The sequence below is a fragment of the Nylanderia fulva genome, unplaced genomic scaffold, assembly GCF_048542155.1.
Source record: "Nylanderia fulva isolate GAGA-0341 unplaced genomic scaffold, ASM4854215v1 Scaffold27, whole genome shotgun sequence".
Taxonomy (NCBI): domain Eukaryota; kingdom Metazoa; phylum Arthropoda; class Insecta; order Hymenoptera; family Formicidae; genus Nylanderia; species Nylanderia fulva.
Genome location: NW_028190336.1, coordinates 2,603,617 through 2,622,251, shown reverse-complemented (window position 1 = coordinate 2,622,251; position 18,635 = coordinate 2,603,617). Strand labels below are relative to the sequence as shown.

General features: G+C 35.0%; 1 protein-coding gene across 1 annotated transcript in view; it reads left to right on the top strand.

Moving 5' to 3' along the window:
• Window positions 1-18,635, top strand: part of dnr1 (E3 ubiquitin-protein ligase defense repressor 1) — a 129,794-nt gene that overhangs the window by 93,281 nt on the left and 17,878 nt on the right. The window contains exon 2 of the mRNA XM_029303534.2: window positions 10,893-11,089. Coding sequence (XP_029159367.1) covers window positions 10,893-11,089 — 197 coding nt within the window. The remainder of the gene's footprint in view (window positions 1-10,892; window positions 11,090-18,635) is intronic.

Below are 18,635 nucleotides of genomic sequence, written 5' to 3'. Positions count from 1 at the left end.
GTCAGGATGGAAATATATTTCCTTACAGTTCGTTACAAAGTACGAAGAGACTTCGCAGTTTTTTTCACTTTGCGTCTTGCACTTTGTCCTCATAATTCTGCTCCGCGTTTGCAAATGCAAGACTGGATGTGCAAACTGGGAAGGAAGAGTAAACGGAACTCTCTCTCTTCGGCGAATCTTGACGAAACTTTTCTTCTATTATAATTTCAACTTTACAAAATGTCAAGCTATCCATCGCATTCATATTCGAGATTTTTTTGAATTTTTCCGCGGCGATAAATAATAAATTGGTGTCAGAGTATTTCGGAGGCTACTCAAAATTTTATAGACATGTAAAATTTATTTTCGATTATTTTTATCAAAAATTGATCGCGTGTCTCCCTCATCTGAAACTATATAATATATCAAAATGGAAAAGAAATTAATATTGAGTGCACGTTATAAAATTTCCAGAAACATCCTGAGAGCACTTTTATCCTTTATTTTTATTTTCTTGCGTGATTAATTCAGAAACATCCTGCTCATAACAGTCGAAAAGTTCGAATTAAGTCATTATCGATTCCGCCAACTTTCTCGGGCAATTTCGCACGTGCAATGCTATACTTACTAATGAGTCAACGATTATCTCGCTATCACAATCCCTACCATGATTTTTCTCAATTACGGTGAAACTCCAAGTGAAAGAACGAGAAGGCGTGTTGGCTGAATACTATTTCAGCATATAGACATGGCTTTTCCCTCGCTCTCGCGTCTTTTTCTTCCAATCTTCCAATGGGAGATTAGAAAGTCCTTTAGAAAGATACTTGGACGAAGGATATTGGCCAATTCGCGCACATAGTGTGAGATAATGACCGGCCATTTGGCCGGTCTTAATGTCACTTAATGATTCTGTCACTTGATAACGAGAAGCATTATTATACGTTACCGTGTATAAGATAATTATATACACGTCGCATTAATAATTACAGTTATGGTTGACAGGAAAGATGGGACGAAAGATTGCGACTTGGATAATGCAAAATAACACGTTTATATACGACATCGTTATTTTACATCTATAACACAGTATCGCATTGCTTCTCGTTAAATATTAATTTGTAACCATTCGAAAATTTAATTGGCAATACCGAGTTGGCGATTAGCGAGTTGTAGCCATCAATTAAGCAGTTGAGTTTAGGGTTGATTATGCATATCACTAATTAATCTGTCAATTCAGGGAGAAGTTTCACATCGACAACTTCCGTAACTGTGTTCAAAATCGAGAGAGCGGTTAACGATGTTAACCACCGCAACGCGGCGAATATAACGTCAGTCGTATTAAGTTATGGCGATGTCACTTATGTAATATTATTAATCGATACGTATCCACGCTAAATTATTATTTATCTCTTTTTTCAACTATTTATTACTCGTTTGTTATAACGCATTTTTATGCATTTATTTTCCTGTCGCAGTTTGTGTTCTCAACAAAATATATACATATAATTCGTATAACATAATATAATGTACGATAATATAATATATGGATACACCGTCATTCGTTAATTAATATCGCGTGACGCGTAATAGCCGATTCAATAATATATCATTAAAATAAAAGTATTATCGATCGAAAAGCTATCGAGATGAAAACGAGATGATGATGGGAAAGAAAAGCCGTGCAATGCGAAGCAATTATAGCGGTTATATACATATGCGAGATAGTTAAAAAAACAATTACATCTCGAACTCCGACAATCGATTTGTAATCTATATTCTATATCTATACAGATCTCGTGGCGATTCGTGCGTATGATGGGACAACCACGTGAGAGATTGTGATCGTTAGAGAGAGAGCGAGAAAGAGAAATAGATGAGATAGGGATGACAGATTTTCCATGCACGACTTGGCATACACCAAGCATGACCGGGCGAAGCGCAAAATGAGCTTTGGCAAAGGGGAGATTGTATAGGGAGGATGATGTTACAGGCTGGGAAAGGAAGAGAAACGACAGTCCTGCAATTTCTCGATGTAATAACAGACTTGTTCGCGCACGAAATGCCCGGAATCGAAGAGACAGAGCGAGAAAAAAGAGAGAGAGGGTGTATCTGATTGTGAGATACTGTTTTATTCAACGCGACGAATGAATAAGTTCTAAAGAAGCTTTTTTGCTTATATTCTTTTTCTTGATTTAGTCGTCTGCTACTTATGAAGGGATATATCGGGTTTAATTCTAGCATAATAATCAGGAACAAGCGGAAAATATAGCGACCAGTGATATATTATAATATACTCGAATATAAAATCGTGTCGCGCGATATATGTTCTATCTACATCTCTACTTTCCGTAGGTTATATTGGAAATGACATATTTCGCGCGAGATACCAGTTCTTTTAGAAGAGCTACCTCTCGGATCTTTCGCAAGCACTGAAATCAATAAAATAAATACCTCGAATGAAAAGGTAACTACCTCTCGCTCGTACATTATTCATGAGATACAGACACGCGTATCTATGCACAATATGAAATAATGTAATAATATATAAAAGATACTATTATACTATAATCGCGCACATATTGTCGTAGTATTAAACGATTCAGTCTTACTTGCGGACGTTTCTCGATCAAATTGGCGGGAGATGCGGCACGCCAATATCGAAATCGCGAGATTTTAATTGCCCCATTCACCTCATCTCGAATCGAAAGAAATGAGCGTCGTTTGCATTTATCGCGGCACTGCTCCACCACGGCGGAAAGCAATAAAACGGTGCGGAAATGAAGATATCGAATATAATAAGAGCCTCGAGGGAGAAAGCGCGAGGTTCGTTATTTAATACGATTGGCGAAAAAATGAGTCTGATTGTCCGACGTCAGGGGAGCGCATAATTGCAGTCGATAAAAAAATGCAGCGAAATGCGATTGTTCTGTTCGCATTAAGCTCGCTCTCGCAACGATATCGAGGGCATCTTTTTTTTCTTTCCTCGCAAATGGTACAACGTGTCATCGAACAATGTATCGCGATGCATCGCCACTCAACTTTGCATATGACGCACACGAATGTCACTCTCGGTGCAACGTGAGCGCGTCTGTAAGATATTGATATCTTGAAACTAGGCCAGCGGGGGTTATTTTCAGTTGAGACTTTTAAAGCCGGAAACTTTAAATGCGTTAACTTACAAACTAAATCAAATTAAAGAACTATTCCCCTGTGGAGCACGAAATATATGTGTTCGCGATGATATTTAGCTTCAGCTCTTACATCTTTCTTATATATAAATCCTATTCGTAAACACGAGAAAGATATTGTATTTTCACCCTTAAATTAGCGTACGTTCCCATCCACGCCTATCTAAAGTATAGATTGAGAGGAAAATGAGAAATCACTGTCTTGCGGGAAACTGCAAGAGGGAATAAACTGGAAGACGCGCGATTGTTCTCTTGCACTTCTGTTTTCAATATTGAATTTCGGATGTAGACCAAGAGGGGTGCCAATGATGGCTTTTCCGTAGCGCAAATGTTTGCAGATATATTTTTCCAGGCGGCGGGATCCCGCTGGGAAAGGACGAATGAAGTGAGAGGGAAAAAGCGCTGCGAGAATGACAGAATCGGAAACAAATCCCACGAGATCACAACGACTATAAAACAATCGATGGAGGAGACGCAATTCGCGGATACACAACCGCTACTAAAAGTTTTGGAACCCACGAAGGAGGCGTTCCGAAGAAGGGCGCCTGATAAACAGCCTTAGTGCCAGATCGAGCGTTTCTAACGACGTCGACGACGTCGACGACGACGATGAAGACGAGGAAGAACGTGATCCTCCGTTTTCCGGGACTACAAATTGCCCCCAAAATCCAAATATGCAGATGACGGATTTTAACAATATTGTAGCAAATTGGACGCTATTCTATGAATAGACGTTGAATAGATGAAGATATATGATGCGAACATTTCCGTTCGTTTATCGTCGATTCTCTACTAAATTGACAAATTCGCATAACTCGCTCGCGAACGATATTAATTGCGGTATCACACATGCAAATCGCTTCATTTTAGCCGCAGTTTGTGCCTACCGGTAAATATGCGTAGATGTGTATCTACGCATGCGAATTACACACGTTGGATTTTCCTGTCCATTTCTCTCTCTCTCATCTTCTTTTTCATCTTTTTTTTTATTTTTTATTTTTAGGCAATTATATTGTTAACATAAATTGTAATATTATTTATTGGAATAAAATTGACTCCATATAACAGTAGTTAAATTAGTCAAAACGTAACCGCGCCGTGTTTGACTTGCAAATTATATTGCATATTTAATCGTACATATAATTAAATCACTATTGCAGTTTTAACGCAAACGTAACGTAAAAGCACGTCTCCGCGGAAGTTATGTCGACGATTTTTCAGAACACAGAGTCGCCGCATCTCGGGCTGAATATTCATGAAAGTGGACGAGTTGGCCGCTTATCACGAATGAAGCGGTGCGTCGAGCCGAGATGCGTCCGCAACGCGCGCAATGGGAGGAAAAAATATTGACGTGCAGTTTCGTGCTGGCGATTACACGCGGAATTACAAACGATCGTAAAAAAAAAAAAAAAAAAAAAAAAAAATGAAAGCCGCGTCGTTACAAGCGCGCGCACATTTTCGTATTTATGAAGATCTGCTATTACGAGATACATCGCGTCTCGTGTATCGCAACACCGGAATATACAATAGATGCACGTAGTCTCGCTAACTTTAATTGCAAACGTCTCTGTGTTCTGCACTGTGCGTGACGGTAAAATAAATCGGGTACTTTAATAATGTACATATGTATAGAGATGCACAATGTATGTTACTCTTCGTTATACATAATGAGTAAAATTCAATTTTATTTATGTATTTTCACGATAATATTTCTAACGCAATTTTAATAACAAATTATTTTTTATTAATATTACATTGACTGTAAAAAGCTAAGATTTATACTTGATTCATATTTTGTTACATATTCAATAAGTATAATCGAATTCGTTAGATAAATTCGTTAAGAAAATAAATGTGTACACAACATTTTGGACAATTAATTGTATTATTTAGCTTATTGTCTCTTTTTTATTTATCGTCAAATGTGATCCTAAATTTATTTTAATTTTAAATAAATGCAAAACATAATTAAAATATAAATCATCATACGTGTTTGCGATAATGTACTACATTTGTTACGTGTCAAAACAAATAAAATTCTCAGACATAACTGTCAGTAGCTAATTAACATAATAAAATATTGACTCAAATACATTTCCATGTAAAACTTAATAAATTGGACGTTATTTTCGTGCGAGCAGAAAAGAAGCAGTGTGTTGCGATGTGTTTTTGCGTTTCAATATTACACGCGTGTAATTTTTTATGAGAAATGCTGCTGTTTTATAATCCGAGATCTCACCAAGCAAGTTGAAAAATATATCGTATTTTTGCATTTGCAAATTTTAAAATCATTATTAATTTTACATTTTGTGCAAAAACAGAAATATTATATATAGAGATTATTTTATCAAAAGTTTATCAGGAAATCTTCAAATTTATTCCACAATCTGTCATTAACATTAAAACATTTGGAGGCAACATGATAAACCACTTTGTGGCGATTATATATTCGTATATTATACGTACAGGTATACTACAATATATATATTCGCGTGGCATATCATACACTCGTAATTTGCATATTGCAAATTAAATTGTATAAACATATAATCTTTATTTTTATAATATAATCCTAAAAGTAAAGATTGCATGTTTATAAAATTTAGATCAATTATATTCGATTTGGTTGATAAATAGGCTATCAAAAATAATTGCATATATACTGACACGTGTGTAGATGCGCATGGAAGTTGCATATATCAAAGTTTTTGATATTTAATGATATTATTTTATATTTTATGTATTTATGGTAATCCATGTGTTTACATTAATAAATCAATGAGCACGTACATTAGTGAATGTAATGAGATATGCTTTTAATATTATGTATTTGTATATCAATGGATTTCCTGTTATTAACTTTACATATTCATATTGAAGGTAAATCAGTCTCGTAACGGAAACAACAATGAGACATAATTGAAATTTCACAACTTACTTTCATTATTCAATTATTTCATGTTATTGCGTTCATATAATAATATTATGTTTGCGTAATTTTTATTCAAAAAGATAGACATTTGATAGATTTATCTTTTTAAAATAAATCTATTTGTTTTTTTTTTTTTTACAATTTTTAGGAACAGCATTTATATCGAAAATATTCGTAATGAAGTTAGCTGCAATACACTATCGAAAATTTACATAATCATTTCTAGAAGCTGCATGAGAGAAAAAGAAAGAGAGAGAGAGAGAGAGTTTGCTCGCGGTACAAAAATTTATATCCAGCGCGTTCGTAAAGCCAACGGTGAAATAATGCAAAAGGATTTTCGTAGACGAAAGAAAGAAAGAGAGAGAACTTCCCAAAACGCACTCTTTCTCCGCAAGTAGTAAATGCTACAAACAACTTTGGAGAATGATAAAAATATGCCGGATAAAGTTTCGCGCTCGCAATTCTTGGTGCGCGCATTCAGCGGAAAACTGGCTTCTAGCTCATTACAGATTCACGACCCAATCAAGAATGAGTAAATAAGAGAGAAGTCTGCCTACATCTGTGTTTGCAGTCTTACTCGAGCCAACAATTGTCGGCTTATTCAACAATGAAGACTTCGGTATTGCGTTTTTTGAAAATTGCCAGATATTTGTTAAAATCAATGGACGATCATTTTTGTTCAGAATTTCTCGAAATTAATAAATTTATTATCGTTTTTTTGGCACAGCGAGAAATTCTTAAAATCTTATTCTAAACATTTAATTTTCGTCTTTCACCCATGTTCAATTTTATTAATATCAATTTAAAACAGTAAAATAAAAATAGTTGGACTTTTCGAGCAACATTTTAAGTTATATAACGTCATAAGCAACAAATAATAAAATTATTTATGACGATTAATATCGCTATTTTTATTTTACAATATACGTATATAATTCTCGAATGTTTGATATATAAAGTTGTAAGTTTCAAAAGTTGTCTCGAGAACAATGTGCGAAGAAGAAATGTATGGCTCTTGGATGCATAATCAATACTATCTCGTATGCATTCTGAATAGACCTTTAAACTTTCACTTAAAAGTGCGTTGTATTTTCCCAGAATGCTTTGAATTGTGCATAAACATAAGGTTCCGTCGTAAATTTTGTTTCCGAACTTTGTTTGTCTGCGAATCTGCAATTCATGTGTCACTAGTCGCGTTATTGCACTATAGTCCACCTATACGAAACGACGTAGTCGCACGTCGCACATTCGCGAAATTAAAAAACGTGACAAGTGACGTTTGAAAACGGATGAAAGAGTTCGATATTGCGAAATTGTTCTTTTATTTTTACGTAAACTCGCAAGTAAAAGTTTTTTATCCGCAGAGATATTTCATCTAGAAATCTAATCGAACTTTGTTTATAATCCTAATTCAATTGTCCAGTTCTCTCTCTTCAGATGAGTTTTTAGCGAGAAAAGAATTTATATGTACGACCCAACTTGCCTGAAATCCACGAATAAAAGCAAAGAGAGCATGTCATAATTCGCATTCTTCATATTTTACTTTCTGCGCTGAAAAAAATTGTTAACTTGATTAAATCTTTCAATTAAATATTAATTTCGTTAATTGAACATATAAAAATATAACGTATTAAATAATCTAACAAAACGTATGTTTGACTTAAATACTAATATACATTCAATTAATAAAGTAGTAATTCAATTGAAAGCTTTCAAGTTAACAAAAGTTGTTTTCAACGCATAGTATACCATATAACACAAACATATAAGGGGTGTAAGTGTATATGAAGGAAACTTTACCTTCATAATCGAAGCGAATTATGATCGATGTAATGCATTGAAATCGCGATCGTCTGAATACAAAGCGCAGAAGCGCATTCTTCATCGCGTTACGTTTGCGCGAACACGACGACGACGCAAAGGAGGAATCACGAAGGTGAATAATGTTCGTCGTTGGTCGACTATGTCAACTATTCGTTTTCGTGCACTCTCCTACTTTTAGAAAAAACCACCGACACCACCGGTTGGACACGATAAATTACCGCGGGGACAATGGGCCCGAGTGCTCTCCGTGAATTTCCCTTATCACAACGCACGTGACCGAGTTTGCTCGTAACACCGGTATATCTAGGAAAACACAATCCTCTAAAAGAGAGAGAAGAAAGAGAAAAGAAAGGAAAGAGGAAAAAAATAAAAAGAGAATCACTACAAAAATTTACAACACTCTCATCTGGAAACTTTAGGATAGTTTCGGATAGAAAGTATCGGTGTTTCTCTCTTTTGCCATCAACACCGGATATGTATTTTTAACATCGATACTTTATCTTTCCTCTGGATATCGATAGTATTATTACTCTAATAAAACTAATAACAATTCATCAATAACAAATAACCAAAATATTACTTGTATCGCATAACAACAGTCGCTAACAGCAAGAGTATCGAGTGATGCTTCCTATCAAAGTGATAAAAATAATTTCTATTTTTGAATGTTTTACAAACATTGTTGAAAATTTGTTTACATGCTGGATCGCATGTTATGACGAGTGGAAAGCTTGCTATAGTAATTATCACAATTTCGAAGCCGCAGTGTTAATATTTTCAAAGTCGAAAGTAAACCAAAACAAACATTAAAAAAAAAACATGTAAAAGAAACTTGTGTGATTAAAATATTTATTTCTTATTATCTTTGCGATATAGCTGTGACGTGTGTCTTTAAAGTTAATTTGATCAGAAATATAGATATGTATACATTGAATCGCAGAGAAAAATAAATTGGTTATTTTTATTTCCGATAGTGTGCCGATATTGCGTGCAAATTTACTTAATCGTCCAGTTATTTTATCTCCATCACAGTTTTTTGCATCAAACACCATTTTGATGATGCATCGCGCGGACGCGTTTTTCAATTTTTTTTTTGTTTTTACCACGATATCAATAATTTAATATCTCGGAAATTGATTCGCGCGGCCGCGATTTAACGCATCCCATTGGTATTTTCTGCGCGTAACCGGAGCGCGTTCAGCTGATCGCCGATCGCGTCACCGGATGAATTTATTAACGTCGTTTATTAGAAGAGATTATGCGGTCACGTTATAGTGACTAGATTAAAACGGCTTTATCTGCCAGCGAAAGTGCAACGTGCAAAATTATCTTATCTAGGTCGACCGGGCTATAAACTAGCGATAGCGATAATTATTTACTACGACGCTCTGAATAAATCACGAATTTTTCATGAATTTCTCATTGAAAGTTCGAGTGAACCGTTACATGATTTATTCAAGATGATGCACGAGTATGCGAATGCATAATTTACATGTAGCGAAATATTGATATTTGAAAGCAAAATGAAGTATGTATGTGTACATGTTTTTAACGACTTGTTCATCGACTCACATTTTTACTCGAGTGGCGTCAATAACAGATATAATGGGAATGTTTACAATAACGTCAGTCGAATGGAGGACTAAAGGCATAATTTATGATAAATAGTGCGATGCGTATCGCTACTGCGAGTATTGATTCCGACGCGAAGTGAATGAATAAAATTTCTGAAAGTGAGAAACACGCGCAGATAATAAATGGAAAAGACTGCTTATTGAGAATTTATCTTTTATACTTTTTATAGTTGCTTCTTTCATTCAATTCAATATATCTGTGATATATAACGATGAATATTGAAAAGTTTTGCGCGAAAATTGCCGACCGTCAAATTATAGCGATATAAATCTTGCTAAGGAAAAATTGACTCCGATTGAACCTGTCAAACATTCTGTAGACGAAGAATTCGAAGTAATAATGAAATAATTTCAACGATGAAGAAAAGGAAGGATTTCCCTATAACATTTTATTCGAACTGATCGCAATCGAAAACTTACATCAAGATTATATGAGAAAAGGGTTATTAGATTTTTTATCACAGCTCTTATTCTCGAGATATTTTAATTGAAAGTACATTTGACATTAGAATTCCTATTTCCAAATTCTTTCGTATCTCGACGGTATATTGTATACCATGAATAAAATTAGTTGCTTTTTATATACCTCATGTTACCGTATCGCTTGATTACAATTAACATACCAATATTTTACGCTATATTTGAAATTGCTCTTTGATTAACGTTGTACTTTTATTTATCTTTAACATTATACGAAAGGGAGGAAAATGTCTGGGAAATTTGAACACGTGTACCGTGTGCGAAAGAAATTGCCGTAGCAATTTACGTCTAAGCAATATACGCTTAATTTAATTGCATACGTTACCGCTGCCTCGATCGCGATATTTTTGCTGGTTCGTAATTATGGCGACGGGAAAAAATGACCGGCAAGAATGGCCGAAAAACGGCTGCGGTAGAATACTGGATAAAGCAAGAGAGAGAGACACAGAGCGTGGATAATGACTATGCCGCGCGCTTTTCCGCGATATCTGTACTCGGTTGGATGGTACACACGTATTATACTTGTGTGCATAGTAACTTTGTAAATTATTGCCGGTGATTTGTTTGGAACTAGCTCCGCGTGCCGGCCACTCGCTCGCAAATCGGACTGGTACTTCGTGTTTGAATTAATCGGCCAAAGTGTGTCGCGATGAATCGATTAATTATATAGATATTCGAAGAGATACATGTAAGAAATATTGTTTGGTAGAATATATATTTCGAGGACAGGTCGATTTTGGTGAAGAAGCGCATCTGAAATAATGGATAATTTGTTCGAAATACGTAGAGTTAAGATCGCGCCATAGTAAAGTTGCGACCAAAAAGTAATATTATATATCGATTTTTCTTTTGCAGGCCTGCGACTGTCTGGGGATCAGCAAGGAGTGCGATTACTTTGGGTTGAAGTATCAAAATGCCAAGGGCGAGGAGCTCTGGTTAAACCTGAGGAATCCTATAGAACGGCAGACCGGAGGCGGCGTGGCACCTCTAAGATTTGCCCTGAGGGTTAAATTTTGGGTGCCGCCTCACCTGTTGCTACAGGAGGCCACCAGGTAAGAAAAATTAAATCGCGCGAGCTACGCCATTTCTTCCTTTTCTTTGTTTTTATCTATTCATCGCAATTGGGATGTTTTAATAACATGACAAAATTTCTTTATATTACTTTAACGATATTTAAATAAATCAAGTTTATTTTAAACATTAATAAATAATTGTAAAACATCAAACATTGTAAATGTTAATTCATTTGTAACTTATAAGCACTTAATATACGCGATATATCTTTCATAATCCAGATAGATTGGTTCATCGATATTTTCATAAAAGTTTTCTAATACCACGATAATTCGGTGAAGCTTCTATTTTGCATTTATAACAAAATCGATTTTGGGATGAAAAGGATTTATATGTAATCTCATAAGCTGCATGCCAAGAAGCAATCATCCGTTGTTCTTTCACAGTCGATTGATACGAACGAATGATTTATATGCTTTGTGTGACAAACGAATAAATCCTCGCGATTGATTGGTTCTCATTGTCAATATGATTTCAAGCAGAAACTTGACTCAAAAATTATTACGATATTGTCTATAGCGAAATGAAATTCCTCAATGAAGCTTAATCATGATTGATCTTACAATAAAACTCTTCTGTCAATGAAACGCTCCTAATCTCCGATAGAGATCTTAATCCGAGTATTCTCTTTCTTCTCCTAATAAATTTCCAGTATCGATAACTAGAAGTAAAACGAATCCTCATTTGCTGTCGTCGCTGTTTTAATTACAGAAAATTTGCATTGTCTTCGAGACCTCTCTATCTTTACTATCAAATCGAATCTCTGTTTGAATCTCTCTTTTATTGATCCCCGAATGTTTATATATACGAAAAGATTATTTTCAAATTGAGTCGAACAAAAAGTTGCACGGAATATATATGTTTCTAAATTTCGTTGATACAATAGAAACACATATAGTATATGATTTCGCATTCCGTTTGAGTTTGCAATAAATCTGACGAAGGGGCAGATTGTATTTTAAAATTAGTATCCGGTTACTATAAATACGGAATGAGGAAATACACTGTCTTGGGAAATACATGTCGCGCGCAGGTTCGGTCGGGCAACTCGTTTTGTTTGAAGTTCTGATTGGCTCGTTACCGCGGCGCGTATTCAAAGCGCGAGTGCCACGAGTGCAACTCGCCGCAGCAGTTTGCGAATTGCGTCCGCTGTAATCTGCAGCACTCGGATGCACTCGTGCGAACGAGACACGGAGAGGCCTTCGTCCGAATTGAAAATCGTTTCCGCCGTAAAAATTTCTCTCTCGGGGAGAGTCGGAGAGCAAGAACGAGAGAAAAGAAAGGGTGGAAAAGCGCGCGATGAGAGAGAGAGAGAGAGAGATAGAGTGCTTGTGCAATCAGCTGGATTCCTTCGGCGCGATCCGCGCGATCCATCGATCCCCGAGCGAGCACGTACGAAATTGCATGCTGCCGTCGCCGCACCGTGGGGGGTACTGATTGCATCCGCCGATGCATTGGCTGTGTGTGTGTGTGTGTTTGCGTTTGTTGTTGAATGCGTTTTCGTGCGGATTGCAAAGACGACGTCTTCCCTCTACGACTGAGATATATACGCGATAAATAATGTTATGCACGGGGTACACCCTTCCCGTTACGACGTCGATGCGATTTATTTTGAATTATTTGTGGCATTTGTATCGATGCCCCCGATTCCTACGTGACATTCCGCGATCTAACCGTATACCGCGATGCAATCGCTGCGCGAAATTGGATCACTGAAATGTAAGGCATATTTAAATTTCCAATTTTTCATAAATCACAAAGTTCTGTCGAGCAACTCTGATGCAAAATTCTAATTGTCTTGCGCAAATGAAAGATTTAATATAAAAGGAGGCTCGCGCTCGACAAATATAGATTGTAATTGAACAGCGAAACGAGAGATTATATATGTATCGAACATGATATTGCTGTTACAATATTCTATGTTCACGTTATATAATCGAGCTTTCAAGGATGGCAATCTATTTTTGCTCTCACGCGAAACGTGAAATTCGTGATTCCTCGAAATATCTCACGGTTTTCGAAACGAAAAAAATTCCGAACATGATAATCGAGTAACGACTAACGACTCCTCTGATGTCGGGTCCTGTTAGACCTCGTATTCAAACGTTTTCGGTGAATCGACGCAATTAAACGCTGTCTAGGATTGTAATTAATAGTGGCGCGGAGCGATGCGATCCCACAGATTTCAATGGATCGAAACGTAATCCCAATTTAATCGTGGTCGTTCGAATTACCCCGCGTTGAGCTAAATGCGCAAAGAGTAATGAATCCGTCGTGCGAATTAATTTGTCCTCGGTACCGCGATACTGCAACTGTAATTGCGCCAGCTGACACCGACTCTTCCGCTGTCTATACCTGTACGCATTCCATCATTTGTCAAAAATATACATCCGATGTTCGCGCAATCGAAATCTAAATATTTTTTTAACAAATAATTCACTACAATTTTCAATCAAATTTATAAATAAAAGGCGATATGAAAGCGTTAACGAGATTTTTTGCCAAATTCACACGTAGGATATTCAGTATACATAGGATATTAATTTGCGTGACGATTTTGTTTTATGCACGGTATCCTGAACATTTACATCTCGATACTTTTTCATTATTCCACTCGTACACTATCGTTACAGAAATCGACAAGAAGATAATTTATAATCGAGCTGTAAATTACTCGCGACTCGGTGAAATTAGCTATTTGCATTTTGTTTTCGTATTTATTCCGTGATAGCTCTGAATTATGATAAGCTCGGCAATGTTTTTATCAATGACTGCTAAAGTACACAAGAAAATTGCAAAAAGCGCAAAGCGTTGCGAGACGGGAATAATGACTTTTTTTCGAGAACGTATCGTATATACGTACATATATATACATATATATATATATATATATATATATATATATATATATATATATATAGGTACTTCATCATCATATTTCATCGTAGGATATAAATCACAGAGAGTTACCTCTTGTCAATTATTTCACGCCATCGATTTTGTCTGTGATTTATTGATCTACATTTTTTATTCAAAAAAGGAAAAAAAATACGATTCTCTGATTGCGAATTCGAACTTTGTACGACGTTGGAGCTTCGCATCGACGCGTTCACGTTTGATTTATACGACGATATACATTTCGTTTGCAACGGCGCGACACTTTACTGTCACATTCCACCCGTAAATTTCGAGAAGATACATGACGTGAAGTGACACTTGGTTATTATCGCATCACGAGATGATCAATGATTAGAAGTAAAGTGCGTTGCAAATTATATATTGCATTATATACCTATTTTATAATTGACATTACGGTGCAAGTTAATAGACACAGCACAATTTTATTTATTTATCATAATAATTCTTTCACTGCGAGAAATGCCATTGTTTACGCGCATTTATTTCAAATTTGCGTCATAAGTAGAAGTTGACTGAAAAGCGAAACTATGTCGCTCAGCTTATTAATTCATCTTGCACTTTTGCATTAATGAAATGTTAGGATCATCCATCATTTGTCATAACGACGAGAGCTCGTTGCTATTTCTTCCGACCAAGTCGGAAGAGACGTTGATAAAGACGAAGCGTTTCCGTATATCCGAGGTAGTCAAAACTCATAGTTATCTACGGAATTACAACTGCGACTTCTCATAAGAATATCATAGTCGTTTGTCATTTCGTTCCTGCAGCGAGAAATTTGCGTTTGAAGAAAAAAACTTGCAACGCAAACATTAGGATTACGACGCTGTTATTCACTGTCATAGTAAAAAAATAATGTTCCCGGTAAATTAAAATATTTAAATAAACGTCGCAGTTTTCATTCGTTGATTGTCGTAAATATTGTAAAAATCTTCTAATGTGTTAAGTTTTCGTATTTTAATAAAAAAAATCGCTAATAATACTTATAAATAATTATTATTAATATTTGGACACATGAAATATTTCATTATTAATATTTGGAAATTTAATTATGAATCGGATGCTTGAACGTGTTTATATTAATTTGTATATAATTATATAAACTGCAGGCATTCTGTTGTTGGCACATTATTCACGTATCTATTGCATATGAAATTGTACATTGTAATTTTATAAATAGCTTAGTGTTTACTCCACAATCACATCTACGTGTTTCAAACTACATATGTTATTGGCAAAGTTGATCCGTCAACCAAAGTCCAAATATTCAATTTTAACACTCAAATAGAAACACTCGCAAACAATATGCCAAGGTACTTCTAATTTTTGCATTTGGAATCTTTGCGAATAAATATCTGAATATACCAAGTCTATAATATTATAATATACGGTGTTTTTGTTATATATATATATATATATATATATATATATATATATATATTATATGTATGATATGTATGATATGTATATATGCTAAAGCTCCTATATATATTGGTACACAAATCTATATTGATACAAATCCTGAAGTTGACAAAGGGCACAAAATTGGGTTGCTTGTTTCAATATAGTATTAAAACAAAGTTTACATCCCAGAAGATAAATACGATTTTTTTTTCGTAACGATAATAAAATAAACAGACTAAAATAAAATATATGCCACATTCATGCAGGTATAAAAAAAAACCAATAACGCATGGTGCAAAAAATAGCCATTTTTTATCGTACACATATCGGTGGAAAAAGTGGTTTGCCTCTAAAATTATATTCACCACCGTTGAGTATCATTTGCAATAGAAAAAAAATCACTAGTACGTAGCATGTGATGTATACGTTATAAATTTCAAGTTTTATTTCTCGCCATCTCCCTAGATACGACTCCACTGAGAAGACGAATGTCGTCGTCGTGCGATGTCACAGAATGAGAACGCTACAAAATAAAACAACAAAAATTCGAGTTTCTCGCACTCGAACATTCGAGCGAACTGTTCCGCCTCAATATAGGTATCCCAAACGTACTTGCGATGTGGTAAATTGCATAAATGTGACAGCTTACACGTTCGAGAAAGTTAAGATCGACATTGAGAAGCAGTTGGAGTTATCTAGAGATTTTGAAAGAAAAACGATCCAAATTCACGGTTGCATATTCAACAATGTTTCTGACTATTGTCTGTTATTATTATATTTTATATTAGTTTTTCTTGTAAATTTTAAAATTTTACATTCGAGTGAATTTTCTCAAATATACATATATAGTCTTTATAATAATATTTATATACATATGTATTAGATAACATTATGTTCAGTAAATTGGATCTGACAGAAGTAAAGTAAAGAAATAATTAATCAAACGGGCTATACTCGACAATCGGTATTCTTAATCGATTTTATTAAATGGTTAATAAGCATAGTTTTATAACTTTTCTACTAATCTCTGACAATTTACGAACATTCTTCACTGCAATCGATTAAAGTTATTTGCAGTATGAATATCAATTAATTACACTTTAGATTAATATGATAGAAAATTGAAAAGTCGAGAAAATAAAAATTATTTTATAAGTTGTTCAATTTCAGTTGTAAATAATATTTTAAAACATGAAATAATATAATATATAATACGCTTTTATATTTTTTCGCTGCCATTAATTAAATGATTATTGAAGTGTTAGGAATGTGAGTTGTAAAAGGCAGCAAAACCATGGATCCGTTCGAAACGTTATACGAGTGTTTTACAACGAACTTTTCCAGCTCAATGTGAAAGTTCAGCCTTTTTAGTCCAGTTTTCCTTTTGTCCGACCCCGATTCTCTTCGTCGAGTTTCGGTACGAAGCAAAACTCGTCACCGATTTTTCAAAAACATAAAGGGAGGTCAAAAAGCGAATAACACGTGTCGATGGGCACATATATACTGATGAAAAGAAAATTGGCGGCATAAAGAACGCGCGTTCACAGATAAAGATAGTTGCATGTAAAGGGTTGCATCGAAAGGGAACAATTTTCTCTATGAATAGATATAGATATGCGATGCAAAGGCCGAAATTGAAGGAATAAAAGAAAAGAGAAAAAAGAATGATATTAAAAAGTGAAATTACGTGGCAATATAAGATAGAATATAATGATAAGAAAACAAGAGATGGATTTTGAGAAAGAGAGAGAGAGGTCACTTTACTAATTAAGAGAATAGAACATAAAATCACAATGTAAAGCATTCCCATAAAATATCTCTTGTCGATAGTATTATCGATGCTTAACCATGTCGGAATATTTCGTCGTTGAGTAATCACGTTGAATCCGCTGAGGGGAAATGTTGTCTCCTTTCAATTCTATTACGGAAATTTATCGTAAGATGAATATTCGCCAAGATTTACTCATGTTGGAGAACAATGAAGGAGGGAACTTAATCATTACGTAATTAATAAAATATCTCGACAGATTTTACGCAACAATAAACATTAAATTTCAATTAGTATATTAAAAGCGCTTTATTAATTTCAGTATAAGAAGAAAATTTCTGAATCTTTACGAAAGTTTTCGATTAAATTATTATATAAACTCTCCCTCCCTTTCTCTTAATTGTATATTATTTTCTTGCTTTCCTCAGCTAAATTAATTACGACTATAAAATATATAATGACTCTCGCAACTGCTATGATATTATATATGTATGTATATGTAATTCGTACTGTAAATTTGTCGCCGAGAGCGTAATTTCCTAAATGAATTTGGATTACGCGTCAACTTATTTCCGGCTTGCTAGGAAGAAAAGATGGGTCTCGGATCACGCCTTAATGCATTTACGACAGCATGCGCGACTGTGCGATGCACAGGCGGGCACATTTCCGAGTACCATCCTGCTCGCACGGAAGATATTTGTCTCCGGCTATGTAAGAAAGGTGGTGAAATTTGCAAGCGACTGAGCAAGTTCATTAGCGAAGACATAATTCAGAGCTAGCCATTTGGATAAATCAATCTTGCCAGATAACGGATTAAAAACTTTAATATGTATTGCGCGAGCGACACACGAGAAATTAAATAAAATATTACCTCGTGAGATCATTTTATTATTTCATTTTAGTTTAATATGCCGAATGTGTCGTGTATAGTGTTGATGTTATATTAATTAGCGCGATGCTTTATGTTTAAATTTATTACTCGACTTTTGCTAAAACGTTATTTGAAATTCATATAAATTCGTATAAATTTTAATCAGCATATACCTACGTATGTAAAATAATGATAAAATGAAATTATGAAAGAGAAATATAAAATATCTATTATATTGCGATATCAGTAGATAGGTAAAGTGCTTTATAAGCACTCAACATTATATAATCGTAGTTCCAAGTAGATTATACAAAGATATGCCGCATCGATTACACGATTGATACGTTAGACTTAAGGCGAATAGAGTTCTTGTCTTCTGAAACTTTGTTTTTCCAGAGTTCGCCGACTTTCTCTTTCTCCCCCTTTGCGACAGCTGCTTTTGTATAACTTTCAAGAGTTTGGGGGTAAAGTATCGATCGTTTCCGAACGGGGGCGGGTTATATGGTGTGCAGTTCATCGCGCTATATCGTTTTCGTGGTGAACGGTTTTTTTTGGATGAGAAACA